This window comes from Acanthopagrus latus, chromosome 21 (genome assembly GCF_904848185.1).
Source record: "Acanthopagrus latus isolate v.2019 chromosome 21, fAcaLat1.1, whole genome shotgun sequence".
Lineage (NCBI taxonomy): Eukaryota > Metazoa > Chordata > Actinopteri > Spariformes > Sparidae > Acanthopagrus > Acanthopagrus latus.
Genome location: NC_051059.1, coordinates 10432515 through 10448945, shown reverse-complemented (window position 1 = coordinate 10448945; position 16431 = coordinate 10432515). Strand labels below are relative to the sequence as shown.

At 42.8% G+C, this 16431-nt stretch overlaps 1 protein-coding gene across 3 annotated transcripts in view; it reads right to left on the bottom strand.

Annotated features, from left to right (window-relative positions):
- The window catches only part of LOC119011159 (homer protein homolog 3), an 18171-nt gene extending 1740 nt beyond the window's left edge, over positions 1 to 16431 (bottom strand). Inside the window, exons 1-10 of one of the 3 annotated variants that reach the window (XM_037084076.1) lie at positions 15495 to 16431; positions 15294 to 15342; positions 9973 to 10129; positions 8464 to 8595; positions 8235 to 8339; positions 7432 to 7440; positions 6727 to 6839; positions 4182 to 4338; positions 437 to 544; positions 254 to 334 (exon numbers count right to left, since the gene is read on the bottom strand). In XM_037084076.1, the coding sequence (XP_036939971.1) occupies positions 254 to 334; positions 437 to 544; positions 4182 to 4338; positions 6727 to 6839; positions 7432 to 7440; positions 8235 to 8339; positions 8464 to 8595; positions 9973 to 10129; positions 15294 to 15316 (885 nt within the window). In that variant the 5' untranslated portion in view covers positions 15317 to 15342; positions 15495 to 16431. Of the gene's footprint in view, positions 1 to 253; positions 335 to 436; positions 545 to 4181; positions 4339 to 6726; positions 6861 to 7431; positions 7441 to 8234; positions 8340 to 8463; positions 8596 to 9972; positions 10130 to 15293; positions 15343 to 15494 lie in introns of all 3 variants that reach the window. The other 2 variants (XM_037084077.1, XM_037084075.1) reach the window with 2 other exon arrangements.

Here is a 16431-nt window from a genome sequence, read left to right as displayed (position 1 = left end):
CTTGTATGAAAAAAAATGATTCATTTAAATAACCAGTTATTTGATCCGATAAAGAATCTTTGAGCCATTCAGGAGCCTCGGTGTGGGTTGGATTTATTTAGGCGACAGACAGAAACTCTTAATTCTGTGTTACTGAGTTTATCATTCAACAGTTTATACATTTCATATATTATCAATGAATAATTTATAATCGACTGTTAAAGCAGTCGAGTATCAATTAAAGAAACACGTTACAATAACAACTCATGCCCACCCGTAGTCTGTGGATGGCCTCGTCCCTCTCGTGTTCCATCTCGTGGTACTCTGATTTCTTGCTCTGCAAAATGTGGATTTCCTGGAAAAAGAATAAAACGTACGCCTGCAATGAACATCTGCTGTGTTCCACCTTTGACTCCAGGTACAACAATACAATTACAGTACAATAAAAAGTACCAACCTCATCTTTGGCCTTCAGCAGGGCCTCCAGCTCCTCCAGGGACTGGGTCAGCTCGTCCTTCAGCAGGTCACTGGGTCCGTGGCCTCCGTGGGCCTCTAGTTCCGCCACCTTACAGCACACATGCAGAATTAAATCACATTCAACATATGGGACACGGTCTCTCTCATATCCCCACAGCACTCCGTATTCTTATAAATTATGGCCTAATTGACAACTATATTAAATGTGTGCCCACAAAGTACCATAAAGTCTCTCAGGTCATCTGACCACGTGTCTGCAGGATGTTTCCAGAGCTCCACTTTGAATGAGGGGCAACAGAGCATCTTCCTATCTTTGACTATAAAGCTTGAAAAAGTTTAGTTTGGTACAGAAAGATGTTACTGCCACGCCAGAAAAAGGAAGAATGGATCAGTTCTGATGTAAAAGTTTACTATTATAAGAAAATGTTTTTGAGAAGATACTTTCAGATTATTTCATGTAGTTATGACGCAAAACATTTGACATCATAACAAGATAAATGGCATATTCTTCTAAAAAGGAAAGATTCTTGTCATGGTGTGATGGCAGCAATAAGCTTCTGTAGATAAATCCTCCTGTTTGATATTCAATGCTAAATGCTTTTATGTCCAAGCATTTTTGTTTTACTCTTTTACTTTTCAATTAATAAGCCTCTAATATATGTAGCCTGCAGTTAAAAACTCATTGTCAAAGACATCTGATTTATAGCATGTTTTAACAAAACATTTTAACATCAATGTTACATTTCTGTATGTCATGGAAGCTCCTTTAGGACAACCTCTGTGATGTAATACGCACTTAAAATGAGAAAAACATACTGATCTATAAAGACGAACACTCAGCACAGCTCATCAATCCAGAGGCTTCAGTTTCTTGTGTTTCTACAACTGTAACTACAACTTAAAACATGTTCTAACTTCATCAACAACTAGGACTCAGCAGCAGGCAGAAGAACGAGTTATGCCACCTTCATCAAGTAAACAGGAACGAAAACCATGCTGCACTGTCATTTGGGCCTCATCAATTGAGAAAAAAAAACAACAACAATAAAACAGAAGGACACCTCTAAAATGCCCCCCGCGCCTGACGGAGACAGGCTGGATTATTTTAAACCATCTATGTTTGAGGCGAGGAGAAGCAGTAGAAAGAAGAAGAAGAAAAAAAAGAAAGGAGTGGATGCCAGCTCCCTCTGGTGATTTTTCATTTTTTCCTAACTGGGGCATTGAAAGTAGGATATTGCTGTCCTACAAACCCCTCTCCCTCTCACACCACCCCAGAGACGTGAACCATTTTCAGCCACCTGGTCCCCTTCCTCAGATAGAGGGAACGAGACCGGTCCAAAAGGAGACGGAGACGGGGCTCTCGCCTGTCTGAATTATTTGTTGATGTGGATGTGGACCGTGTTTAAATACCAGACAAGTGGGGGAAGAATTCAAAAGCAGTGATCGATACTGTGAAGCGGGACTATAATGGAAAGGGATCAAGGTATTAAAGTACTGAATGAGAGGTTTGTAATTGTGAGCCCGAGGCGAGGTCGTTCTCAGGGGAACCGGCCCCCCGGCAAAAAGTGAAAACACCTTTTATTGACAAGTGAGGAGATGGAGGGCATCTGCATCCACTGGAACCTGAGAGGTAATTTAAGTGCGAAACCCTCCAGAGGCCCGGCGTATTTAGACCAAACTCCCTTGTGGTGAAATGTGACATTCGCCGTGCGTAAGGCGAAAACCTGTTCAACCTGCAGAGGACGCCTTGATTAAAGCCCGGGAGGGAACACGCCTGCAGCATAAACCACAGGAGGAGTTATGAAGGGTGTTACCGGCCTTACTGAAAACCGTAACCGCAAAGCCAAGGAAATGTGTAAGAAAACGACGAGCCAAACACAAACAGCATGGCCTCCGTCAGCAGAGAACCTCCAATCACCTCGCTCTTGTTGGAACAAGGCTTCACTTTGGCGTCGACCTGTAGTTCGCAGCTCTGGCACTGATGGGTAGATGCGACTTCACCCGTCAGCCTCTGCCCTGCAGGCTACCACACAGCAGACAAGGTCTCGTCTGCACCTGAGGTTTGAAGGACTTAAGAAGCCGCGAGAGAGAACGGCCACTTTTCAGAGTCTGATTCGATAACGCACGAAAAGGGGGGTTTTTTGGCCTGGTTTAACTCCGCATTAAAGGATAAGTTCACCAAAACATAAAAATCCAGTTATAATCTACTCTGCCTTGTGCAGATGGAAAGTCATAGGTAGTTCGGTTGTCCACAAAACATTTCTGGAGCTTCACAGAGAAACTTTTCCTGAACAACTAAAGAAGCTGAGGAGCTGTTTTCAAACATAAAAAAAAAGAAAAGAAACAAACGTCTCCATACAGCTCATCCAGCAAAATCCAGGTCTTCGGCAGTCAGAGTCCCAAATGAATTGATAAAACAGAAATGAAACCTTTGACGAGTGGATCAGTTCACTCACCCACTTCAGTTTAGTTGCTTGCTCATTGTCGAATCACTGATTCCAATATTCTTGATTGATTCTGATTTCTGATTGTGCCAATTCCAACTGTCTTTCTTCCCAAGAACTACACTTAACAGCACACACAAACATTTTAAAACACTTTTTGTTTAAGAAAATGTAACTGTATGCTTGAAATAAACCTCAACTATTCAATTTAAAAAAACTATTTAACTAATACAATTTTTAAAAGAGAGCTATTTTAACGGCCTGTTACTGACATCTTTCAGTTAATTTTAGCTCCCTCTTATCTCTCTTTCTAGAGAAGTCTAGAAATGTTTTGTCCACCATGAAACTTCACCTGACTTTCCATCAGCAGGAGCAGAGTAGCAGAGTAGAAAATGACTGAGTTTTCATTTTTGGGTGAATTTCACCTTGAGGCAGTGACGTCTCATCTATCGACGCGTCAGATACAAGAGGAAGAACACTGCAACGATGTTACTGTAAAACATGAAATTTGTTGCTTTGAGATCATATTTTCCACTAATAGTTTCATGTCACAGTTAATCCATCCATTAAACCTAAACCGCTCATCCTGGTCACTGAGTTAGAGGAAGGGCACTTCCTGGACAGGCTCACAAGTCTACAACAAGGCTAAGACTCATTTAGAGGGGGTTTTATTATATCTGCAGGACAGGTTATGTAGGATAGCACCATAAAAAATGAAACACCTGAGGATAACTGCTGATGTTTACATGACATGTTTACATGCCCCACTGAGCCGTACCTTTTAGTTATCAAGCACACACAAAACGAAAACAATTAAAAAATATAATTTACATAACAGAGATTAAAATAAGTCACTGTCTTTCTGCCGTTCTAGCGAAAAGCAGCTCTAAACCATGTGGTTTCTGAAAATGACACTCTAGAGTAAGCACCCATGTAGTTATTTCAAAGGAAAGCTAATTTAATATGTGACAAGACATATTTAATCACCTTTAAATTTAGAAGTAAGCGTGCATGAGGAGGATGTGAGAGCAGCAGCACGCTCCTGCATCTTCACTCTGCTGGAGTACGGACACTCTAAAACCTTCTAATGAAGCAGCTCAGCTTCATGCTGCTCTGAGTAATTCTGTGGTTGTTGTTTTCCGGTTGTTTTGAACGCGGACATCTGAATTCATGTTTCTAAAATGGCTCGATGTTCAGTGTTCAGGCTAAGCTCAATTAAGCGGAGCATCTTCACAGTGTCCTCCGTACCTGAGAGTCAGACTGAACACAGTGGAGGCTCACCTGGTCCCTCAGCCTCTCCGTCTCCTCCTGGTACGCTGCCAGCTGTTTCTTCCACTGCTCCACATTAGCATTGGCCTCATGCAAAGCTGCCACCAGCTTGGAGTTGCTGTCCTGCAGGGTGAAGAGCTCGGCTTCCAGGTTCATCTCACAAATAGACCTGAAAGACAGAAACGCAAAATTGTAAACCAGCGACACAGATTAGATATTATAACACTGTACATACAAGCCTTGTGTTAATGTGCATGGGATGCACTGATACATGTGTTGATATGTACTTTGTTGACTGCAGTCGCCCAATCTGGCAGATGTTTTTCTCTTGTGTGACATCAGTTTTGCACACGCACAATCCTGTGCCATCAGTTTATTAGATTATGTAAGTACATACTTAAAAATTGTTATGAATAAGTGGGTAGATTGATAGCAGAATAAAAAGGCTTCTGAAGGAGTAATCTTTTTTTTTTTTTTTAAAGGAGGAAGTTTACATTAAAGGTTGTTTCATGAATTTGAATGATTGTGTTTGTGCTCTTTTGAACAGTGTTATGAAGGGCTAAATGACTAAAAAAGTTAAGTTATTTTTTATGGTAACGATTTCTTAATTTGCAACACATAATAACAACAAAAACATGGGCAAATGGCCAAATTGGTATTTTAAACATCGGCTATTGGCACAGAATTTCACAACGGATGATTCCCTATAATCCACTTTAAATGCTTATTCTACGTATTTTGAGCTAAAATGCATCTGCTGATGAGGATGATACGATGGGCAGCTCCAGAACACAGATTTCTTTCAAAAGTCAAGAATGAACAGGGCGGCCGTGGCTCAGGAGGTAAAGCAGGTTGTGTACTACGCAGATGGTCGTTGGTTTAATTCCCAGATGTCCCCAGCTACACGTCGAAGTGTCTGTGTCTCTGTTTGTATGAAATGTGACAACATGTTTTGTGTAGTTGGTGGGCTAGAAAGCCCCTAACCCCAAACTGCTGAACTGTTTCAGTCAGAGTAAAACACTGCAATACGCCGCGGTGTTGGCCTGGTTAACACAAGCAGTGAGCCACTACTACAGTGTTTAACAGGGCTACACAGAGGACTGCAGCCTGCAGCATCACTCCTACTGCCCAGACTGAAGGTCATTTCACAGCTCTTACAACAAAGCAAAGATACACTCATTAAAATGCTCCGAGAGCAAACAACGAGATCAAACTGTTCCCACAGTAATCCTCTTATCCCGGAAGGGTTGGATTCAAGTCGTCTTCCTCAAAAGACTGAATGTGACATTGAAGGACTACTTTTTTTTCCTCCTTTTTTAAAAAAGGAAATTGAAGTAGTGACACATTTCTAACAGTGGTGGATCATCAGATTTGTAATTTGAGAACATCAGGGAACAAACAAGTAGAAGATAATGGACGTGATTTTTGAACGAGTTGATCGTCAAGTGTATTTGGCATACAGAGTCTTCTTTCATGTACTTGAGACTGCATCAACAATATATATAATCCCCCAAATATTATAGATTCATTTTAAGTAAAACAAGCCTCTACCCAGTTTATTACAGACACATTAATCATTAAATGGTATGAATTTCAAACAGTTTTGATTCAATGTTCAGAAAAGATCAGACTCTGCGTTCATCCCCGATGCTTCAGCGTTGCTCGTCTCTCTACAGCTACAAATCTTGAGGCTGCTCCATGGCAACAGTTTACCATAGTAACCACTCAGGAGCAGCTTCCTGTCTAATAATTGAACTGTGCGATATCAAAGCACTGTGGGTGGCTCAAAGGACTGGATGAGGAGATGTGCACGAGCCAAGCCTTACTTGGTGTCATGCATTAGTCAGCGGCTCAATAATGGACTCTTCAGTTCCTCGAAAGCAAATTGAATGACGTCAAACTGTAATTGACCCAAAAAATGAGAACCTTGTTAATACTCGGCTAATGGATTACCTCGCTCAAGTGAAATTAACAGCATCGATCAAATCGTCGTAAATGTGTGAATTTAAGACATGATGTCGGAATAACTGTCCAGAGTCAACCAAAAACCTTGTTTGATTTTCCAAACTGCATTTTGGAAACCAGCGTCATCGTTGTAATTTTCACAATGAAGTACTTAAATTAAATGCATTAAATCATCATTTCAGAATTCCTTTAACTGTCCTGCAAATGGGGAAATTTCTTTGTCACAGCAGCCAAAGTAAAAAAGAAACAACATAACAAAAAGGTAAGAAACAGAAATAGACTCATATACATTGTACATACATAAGTACATACATACACATACGAAAGTCTTGAGTCTACAATGCAAGATATTTACAAACCTAGTAGACTCACAACCACCAAGCTGAAACCAGATTCTTAACACAGACACAAGAACAAGCATTTCACAAAGGGATTCTTATCGAAGCAGTGAAGTGTTTGAACAGAGGCTGAGATTGGACTCAGAAGAAGAAGAAAAACGTTTTTGTGATATCCTGAGCTTCCACTCTGTCAATGTGTGTTTGTGTATTTGTGAGTGTGTGTGTGTGTGTGTGTGTGCGCATATCTCAGTCACCCTTCAGAGAGCATCTTCTTAATGCGTTCCTTCTCAGAAGACAGGGTGATGTCGGCGCTCTGGCTGCGGAACAGCTTGTCCTCCGGCCCGTTCACACACATCACCGGAGGCGACTGGAGTTCATCCGAGAGGTCCTGAGAAACACATGAGTAAATGGACTCCACTAATAAAAACACACACACACTGACATTACAGCAACACACTGATTATTCAGACAGGAGAAGTACAGGCAGGTATAAGTAAATACAAAAGACAGGCAGAAAGGACAAGAAAGATTTGCCAACCCAGGCGCCCGAATAAATGTTGGCAATTCATATTTCTGCAAGACACAGTTGTGACTACACTGCCCTCGTGGTCTGGTTAGGTTTAGGCACCCAAACCACTCAGTCAATGTTAGAAAAGGTTCTGTTTTTGCTTAAAGAACTTGCTTTAGTCAGCACAAACACAGCTGAAAATGCTCTCAGTGCCTTCTTTAAAAAAAGCTGGCGGTGTCGCGCTTCCAAATGTTGAAATGGTGTGTTGAACAGCGGTCACCACCACCTCCAGATATGACATGTGACAAATGTCAGCATGGTGCATAGCCTGTGAATGTATCAGTGGTTTGCAGAAAAAATGAACCGCCAGCATTTTATCCTGGGCACCGGGAAAGAAAAGAGACTTTCTTTTTTGTGCCATGCCAAAAAAACACAACAGCGGCAGACTCACCTGGGAGAACTACAGGAATCCATCAGGTGGGTAAAATGGACAAAGAAACAAGTCATCACAAAGCTCTACATACGTCATGACCTTTTCAGACACATCACAACCATGAGCAAACCTAGCTGTGTGATCAGTTACGCAGCGCAGCGCTACTTAGCAAGGACTGGCTGCAATTAATTGACAAGGTTGGCAATTTTCTCGAGCCTTGGCCGCTCTAATGTGTTCATTAAATCGATGGAGACGTGGAGTGAGCGACATCACTTGGGATCTGTTCAGCCGTAGAATTAAAAGGAAATGGGCATGTTCCTCATGACCAAGCAGATGTAACTGAGGGGTAATTATACTCTATTGATCAGAAAAAGTCCTGAGCTGACTACATATTCATCATTACCTTGCTGAGGCCTCTCGGTAGCAGAAGGTACAAAATGCGGATATGGTGCACTGCTGAGCGGCACGGGATAATTTTACCATCGTCCTAGTTTCCCTCAGTTTCTCTTCCCTCCGAGACAAGTGACCCAGCTCATCTTTCTCTTGCCTTTCTTTTCTCTCTCTCTCTCTCTCTCTCTCCATCCCTCCTTTGTTTTAATCACAGTGGTCCTGTCTAATAGCTGCAGAGGTGCGTTCATCTAACCTTGGCCTCCGCTCGCCGTGTCTCCCCAAACATGCCAAAAAACTCATCACTGGGTATTTCTGTAGATCATGACAAACTTTGCACACACATTTACATGTCCTGCCTGAGGCCTGCAGAGGTCTGCTCTACTTTCACGTTCACGTTTATTTTTTCTTTTCTCTGAAAGAGTAAAGCTCACCTGAGGAGCAGCGATGGTGAGCGCAGTGTTGGCCAGCTCTTTATCCTGCGACTTCTCTCGTGCCAGACGAGCAGCATCTTTCACCTCCTTAAACTTATCTGAGAACTTTTCAAAAGAGGACAAGTGATGAACTGTTTCAGGTAATGAGACATTAATAATGCAGCACTGCTAGGCCTCTGGAAATACACTTTTCAAAGCTTTAACCTCTGTTGACTTTGGGTTAGTTTACCTGATGTAGCTGTTGCTCTGTTGCAAAACCGAGACCGTACACGGTGTTGGCCCGGCTGTCCGCCCACTGCCCAAACTTCTGGGACGTCTTGGTAAATGTCATGCTGGGTGTGACCGTGCAGTTGATGATTGCCTGCAGATGCAGAGATAACAAAGATGATGCAACAGAGCAGAAAGTTCAGATGAAGATCAAAGAGACAGGCAAAACTAAATGAGACAGAGCGTTTCAGACAGAGGGAATACAGTCCTGCAGCACTGGACAGTTTGAGACAACTGATGTGTTTTTGAGCATTAAAACATGTAAACCTATTCTAGTAGGAACCCAAAATAAAAGTATTAACCTAAAAATAAATCTAGAATTTTGTATGAGCATTTACATTTTTTAAACAGTTGTATATATCATTTCTCCTTTTGCATTGTGCAGCAGTAAATGAACAAAAACTATTGTTGAAACGTTTAATCATTCATTTTTCTATTAGTAATTCTATGTCATTATTTGAACGGAGCACCAACATAAGCCTTGTCAACACTGAGACACTTCATGCTTCACATGCTGGCCGGAAAACAGGACATCGTCTGTGACATTTGAGGTGCATTAACTTTCCAGAGAGATTTTCAAGCCCTTCCTCCCTTGAGACATTTTGGTTCTTTGTCTTTCTGTTTCCCTTAAATGAGAGTAAAAAGGAAAACTCTGCCACGTCTCAGGTGCTTATACGCAGATTCAGAGCAGAGGCCTCACTCACAGGGAAGTGGCCGAAGCCACCTCTCTCCCCCTGAGCACACGAGAAAAAAACACATTAAAGTGGACCTATTTCTAAACCTTTTTACGTCATCTCCTGGCTTACAATAATGGAACTGATTTAAAATCCCAGAATTGCAGGGAAACGGCAGCTTAGGTGGAAGCTTTTTGGTCCTCTGCCTCCAAACAAACGATTACATGAATCCTACGCTCTGCATTTCTGCGCTGCTGACATGACTGACATAACATGTTGGACGTTAGCAGCGACAGTAAAGATTATTCCAGAGCCACACACCAGTCCTGGCATGATTGGGCTGCCGAGCGACCAACTGCCACCCCGCACAGCCTTATGGGAGGCAGAAATGTGGGTCAGAGCAGAGGTGCTAAGAAGAGATCAGATAGACCCCCCCACCCCCAGTGATGAATATGGCCTCTTCATCGTAATCTAAATCCACAAGCCTGCGAGAAGGACGCTCTGGCTGCTGGGTCGCTGACACCCACAAGGATTTGGTTCACTACATGTGTCTTAACCTTACAGATTTTCTGGTAGGAGGACAGTTATTGAAGAGGAAAATCAATGTGAAGCTGCCGTGGCTTTGTTAAGAACACTGAAAAAACCTCTTTTGATGCCAAGGTCGACATCTTCCTCGCGTCAAACAGAGCTCCCTTCAGTAACAGACACAATTCATTTAATTCTGTATGTAAAATCCACTGAAACTGATTTTCTGCTGTCAATACTATCGCCATCATTACCAGTTTCTTCCGCCTCACCTTGGTCCCGCCCACGCTGATGATGCGGTAGACGTTGCGATTGGCATCGTAGAAGAAGGACACAGTGACGGCATGTTTGCTGGCGGGTATCCAGTTCCTCTTGGTGTTTGGGTCGATCTGGAAAACATGGGCCCGGGCACTGAAGATCGGCTGCTCCCTGAAAGGCAGGGAAACACAGGGATGTTTAAACACAAACTGTTCCACAGTCTATTAATAATGGTTTTAGAGTGACTGACTGTATTGTTGTTAATTTTGAGGGAAGAGTAGGACATCTTAAAATGTTAAAAACAACACAAAAAGCTTCTTGCATGTTTTTAAAAAAGACCTCCATTAAAATGTCATTGTCATGCAACTCCCCCCCCCCGTGTTTAAAAAGAAAATCCCTCATTGTTTTCATAATAGTAATGTCCATCTGTCCCTCTGCCATCTAGGGACAGATGTTAGAATCATCCTTTGGCTTTCTCCCACACTTTTCCTGCGTCATTCACCAGCCATACAGGGCTGCGACTTAGCTGGCAAATGATGCTGACTGAAAACCCTCTGAACCCTCTCCCGAGTCGCTCACCCTCCACCCTCTGCTCTGCGCTGCTGCTGCCAGTATTTGCAGGGATGTATCCTGGATACGAGGTAAATATATCAAAGCAACAAAGTCCGTAGTGCTGGGAGGTGGTTCAGCCACTGTCATGGGGTATGAATACTGTGAAGACTGCTAAAGGTCTTTCTCGCTGTTTCACTCCCAAGTCCAGTCAGTACATTAACAGCATGGTGTAGAAAATAAAGTATGAAATATGAAAGTTAAAAATGATGTGTCAAACTGAATCGCAGAGTCACTAAAGTTAATGCAGACACTCTGTTGGTGTCAAAGTCCAGCGTGTAGGATTAAGTGGCACTGAAAACTGCAACCAACTGACCACTCCTCATCTCACCTCCCCTACAGTTGTTGCTAATAACGAAAAAGCACGAAAGGCCCGAGAATCAGTGTTTTGTTTGTCCATTCTGGGCTGCTGTAGAAACATGGTGGAAAAGCATGGTGGACTCTGCAGGCCCAAGGATGGTATATCAAACCTGGACACAGTGTTGGAGGCGGAGCCCCATTCCTTCCTATGAAAGCTGCTGCTATAAAAGCTCAGTGCTGCTTTGAGGCCAAAAACGCTCAACTTCTTGGGTATGAACATACCCAGATCTTCCATGTTGTGCAGCCCATAGTCTCTCTGTGCAAATAATTTAACCATGTGGCTCTTCTAGACTTTCCAGATTTCACCAGAAATAACAGTTCCAGTTACAACGTATGAAAAAACTGGTTTTGGTCCTTATTGCGTCACATAACGATGTAATTACACAGTTTGGCCACTACAAAAAATGGCATCAAAGCCTTAAGCTCTTCCTGGCTTTCAAGATATTTGACATAATGGCCAATCTGTGTCATTACAATCTCACATTATTTACAGGGGCCCATAAATACTTTTTCCCATTACCTTACATTAACCTAAACCTTAACCATTAACCTGACTTTTCATATTCAAGTTGGTGGCTAAAACAGGAACTCAGCCAATCACCCTGGTGGAAGTCTCTAGTGGGGACGCTAATGTACGGGCAACACCAAGTTAACCACAGTAACTTGCTAGCGAACCTGGAAGGCCGTTCCAGCTGTGTGGTAAATGCTAACGTCAGAATGCTAACCTGCTCACAGTGACAATGCTCATGTGTAATGTTTGTTCACCACACTCACCATTGTGTGCTTTGGCCTGTTAGCATGCTAACATTTGCTTACTAGTACTAAACACAAAGTACAACTGAAGCAGGTGGGACCTTAGTTTTGCCCTGCAGCCGCTCTGCTAACACATCTAACAACACAAATAACCTGCTACTGAAGAAATCATTGACAGGGTCACAGATCAATGCCAAACAAACAATAAAGAATAAAGAAAATCTAAAGATGATCTCACCGTCCATCCCATCATACAACAAATGGCAGAGGGATTATAAACCAAAAGCCGATGTTTTTTGGTGCAGACAATATTGACAGTATAGACCTTCATAATAAAAGACACTAAGAGAAGCTGCTCTTCATCACTTTCTCCCTCTCACCAGAACATTGCCTAAAAGAAGATTCAAAGTGGTAAAAACCAGGACACTTCAGTTTCTATGCAGCATTGTATATTGCAGCGGCTGTTCCCAGTAGAACACTAGTATTCTGGCCAGTCATCGCACATTTATATCTGACCCCATTAGTGACACACAAATCCAGTAATGGTCTCTCTGTGTGTTTCTCACCGTAGGAGACGACAATGAAAAAAAGAAAGACTACATGGCTCCGAAGACAGACTGTAATGATGTTGATATGAATGGTGGCATTTCGACGGCTGACCCACTCCGGTCTGATTATAACCAACACTATAATTCTCTTTCTCATCACACACTAATCCTCCCTGTTGTCGGTGGATCCGCTGCCGCAGACGCTAATACACTGATCCGAGGTCTGACTGGGACAAGACACCGGGATGAGAGCAGTCCGGGTGAGATTTATGCTCCAGTTTCAACCGTCATGTAAGAAGAATCGGATATAGAGCTTTGGTTAAGGAGTTGTTGCTCCGAGTAAAGCTCATTGTTTATGTAGACAGTGCTATCAACCATCTGGTGCCGGTGAAGAAGAGGGCAAGCAGGCAAACAATTAATTCCTTATGCCAAAAGACGGAACTTAAAGCCATTCCGCCAAGTTGGATCACAACAACAATGATCTTATCTGATGGCAAAAAAGTCAAGATACCCTGACTTTTATCTCCTAGAATGAGCCAAGCTTCAAATAAACAGAATCCTACAATTCCCATAATGCAGTTCAACAGCACCTTTTGTTGGACATTCCCTGCCTTTTCATACTTCATGCCCCTCAAGTGGCTTTTTCCTGGAACACTATTGTCACAGAGTAAAAGTCACACAAACACACAACAATTTTAGCAATCGCAAAAGCAATAAACTGTCACATGGTCGCCATTTTCCTCTGATGACTCTCAGGGTAGGACGCTCAAATGTCATACTGCTGGGTCAACACTGGGGAATCAAATTATTATAATGTGATAGCTTCCTGATTTATCAACGACTGAAAATATGATGGATAGTTAAAATCTGGAGGCATATTGAGCTGTATTCAAATTAAAACAACATATTTTATATCTGGTTAGCTGCCTGCAGGACAACAGCTAACATTAGCATTCAGCCACCTTGTAACAGACAGCAAAGCAGCAGCTGTTTGAAAATGTTTCACAATACGACGTAAATTATTCTCACGTGTCTAGGACACATTAATCTCAGCTCAGGGGGGAAAGACACTCGATGTAGTCAAACAGTTACATTAGATAGAAAATGGTTCAATGCTAGCGTTAGCTAACAGGCTATCAAATGTGTTACATTGAAATATGCCCCTCCAGATTTTCACAATCCACCATCTTTTCATTTGCTGATCAGTCAGGTAGTGATGAAATAACAACTTGTCAGATTTCCTACATTTACAGTTAAACATTTCTATCGGCAGCCTGAAGTACAGCAGCACGATATAATCCCAGTGTTGCCACCCTCCACGTGACATTAGAGGAAAATGATGTCTAAGAATTGGTTTGTTTTTTTATTCCATTTCCACTGTTTTGAGATCTCCTGGGACATTAAACTGTATGTTGGCTATTCAGATAATAGGAATCAAATGCATCAGATGCTGGCGGGTTTACATGCCACAATGTATGAATGACACAACTTAAAACTATTTATACACACATTTATTCTTACAAATAGAGCTCTGACTTACAATTAGTTACCTCATCAATTATTCTCTTGACATTCTGATGATTATTTCCTTGATTAAGTGTAGGGTTGCAGCAGTGTACTGTTTATATGGTATACCACGGTGTGACAAAAGAAGACTATTATACTGCGTAGCTTCATTTGCTTTTCAAAGATAACACATTTTTCTTTCAATATACTTAAAGTAAAGTTTTGCAAATGTTTCTTTGACCAGAATCACGCACCACTGCAACCCAAGCTAGGTGTGTGAAATGTCAGAGAGGAGTGAAAAAACGCCAATCACAATCTCTGAAAACAACAAGTTGACATCTTCAAATTGCTCATCTCGTCTGGCAAACCACCGCAAAACTCTATGGTTTTAGATTTATTGTTGTTCACATTATTTTGAATTGACTTTGAATTTTGAATAACTTCAACCACCATTTAGTTATGTGAATAGCTGTGGAGTTAACATCAACTGACTGATTACTGAAAGTCTTGGTCTTAAATGTAAGTTTATGGAGGCCCATTTCACATCTAGTGAGGTCAACGACTGTCACGCTGAACAACATGCAGGACGCACAAAAAGGCGTCACTCACTTTGATGATCACCTGCAACCTTGTTATAGACATTACACAGTGAAGCCTACATGATCCGAGGACTGTGGGCAGCATGTGTGTGTGTGTCTGTCGACAGTCGCACCTTTCTGTGTGTGAAAATTGTTGTTGAGGCTGGTGGTAAAAAACAGCGTGTGTGTGTGTGTGTGTGTGTGAGTGTGTGTGCTCAAGTTTCTCTGTGTATGCTTGTTAGCTGGTCAACACTCTCACTTCTCAAGGTGTTCAGATGCTCGACCTTCATCCTCAGCAGATGGTTGTGGCCTGCAGGGCTTAATGGGGGTATCTGAGCCTTACAGAGCCTGGATGGAGGTCAGGGGCGGCACCTCGGGATGAATAACCCCACTAATTCCTCCCACAATCTAACAGCATCCACAAGCTGCTTTACACACAGACGGTAAACACTGGAAAAGACTGACTGAATTGAGGAAGTAAATAATCAATCCAGAAGACAGCAGTTCCAACAATATCTGATTTCCTGTCGCTATTACGCACACATTTTACAAATCCCATGAAAGACTTTGCCTTAATTGTGAAAGAGTGAACCTTTTACTCGAATGCCTGCCATGATCCTCCTGGGTGCTTTTCTTTGGCACAACCACAATAAAAGCAGCCAAGGCAGAGTCACTGCCGAGAATTATGGATCAAATAATCTGAGGACTCCGAGGGAAAACATTGCAGAAGACGATCGGCTTAATTTAACAGATTCATCCTGTCTGGAAACAACCCGTTTGACAAAGAAACTGCAGCATAGCTCCAGATGTGCCAGCATGACAGCTGTTTTAAATGATGGGTTTACTTTAATCAAGTTAAGGCTGACTTTACCTTGTTCATGAATTAAACTGAACTAATGTATGTATTAGTTTATGTGCAGTGGCTGTCATGCAGGAACAAAAGCCAGTAGACTGTCCACACCGAGGTTGAAATGATCTTACCTTTCTCTGTGGTGAGGATACATCTTACAAGGTGACTGAGGCTTCTTTTCTACAGACAAAGAGAGTTGAAGCAGTGCCTCCATTAACCTCACAAGTGTTGGTGCACAAAATTTGAACATTAAAAAAAAAAACAACTCTGTGCTCTCAGCTTTCACTTGGAGCCTAATTAAGTCAATGCCACACAGCCACAGACACACTTACCCCATGTCGGTGTAAACCCCTCGGTGAGTCAGACAGTAATTCCGCGCTGGAGCTGCTGTTGCTGTCCTGCTCTCCTCTTTCTTCCAGGCTCAGCGACCAGATGCTTTATTCTCCGTGGGGGAGCTTTTTTTTTTTTTTTTTCTTCTTCACCGCAAGGCACCGCACACAGCCCTGCTGCAGCCCGCACACCGTCCGTCCCGTCCCGTCCTGCCCCGGCACGGCCACCGGAGTTTACCGATCACCTCTGCGGACCACCGAAGAGTCACAACCCGCAGGAGGCAGAGCCGCTGACCTCGGTGACAGATGTGACCGCGGTCCCGCGTGTGTCCATCTCCGGCCGGAGAAGCAGCAGCCTGCACGTCCTGCTGCTGGTGGAGGTGGTGGTGATGGTGATGGTGGTGTCAGGGCTCTCTGCTCCTCATCCAGCCGGCGGCTCGCATTCAACAGCCGGACACAGCCGGTAGACAGTAGAGTTCCACCTGCTGGCTCCTACAGGCTCCGAGCAACACCCGCTCCAGCTGCGCGGGGAGGCGGCGAGGCGGGGAAACTGTGTCAACCTGCCCGCAGCCAATCAGGCTGCGTGAGTGCAGCACCGCAAACTGGATCGCACAGGTCTGCCAGTTTTCAGGCTTAATGAAATATTGTCCCGGAGGAGAAGTCATGGCCTAAAAACACTTCTTCACAGTCATACTACAGCCCAGTTAGGACTACAGCTCCTGTGCACATTTATCAGACTAACATGTTAATAAAAGGCAGTGAGTTTGTTTATGGTGCTGTAAACAGAACAGTACAGTAAAAGGCACAATTGAGTAAAAGTAAAGATAAAAATGGTAAAATATTACTTTGGTAGAAGTTAATGTCATTCAAATGCGAATTTTTTAAAATGCACCCCCTCTCAGCAGAATAACCATAGTGCCTCCTCCTTGCAGCCTTTTCT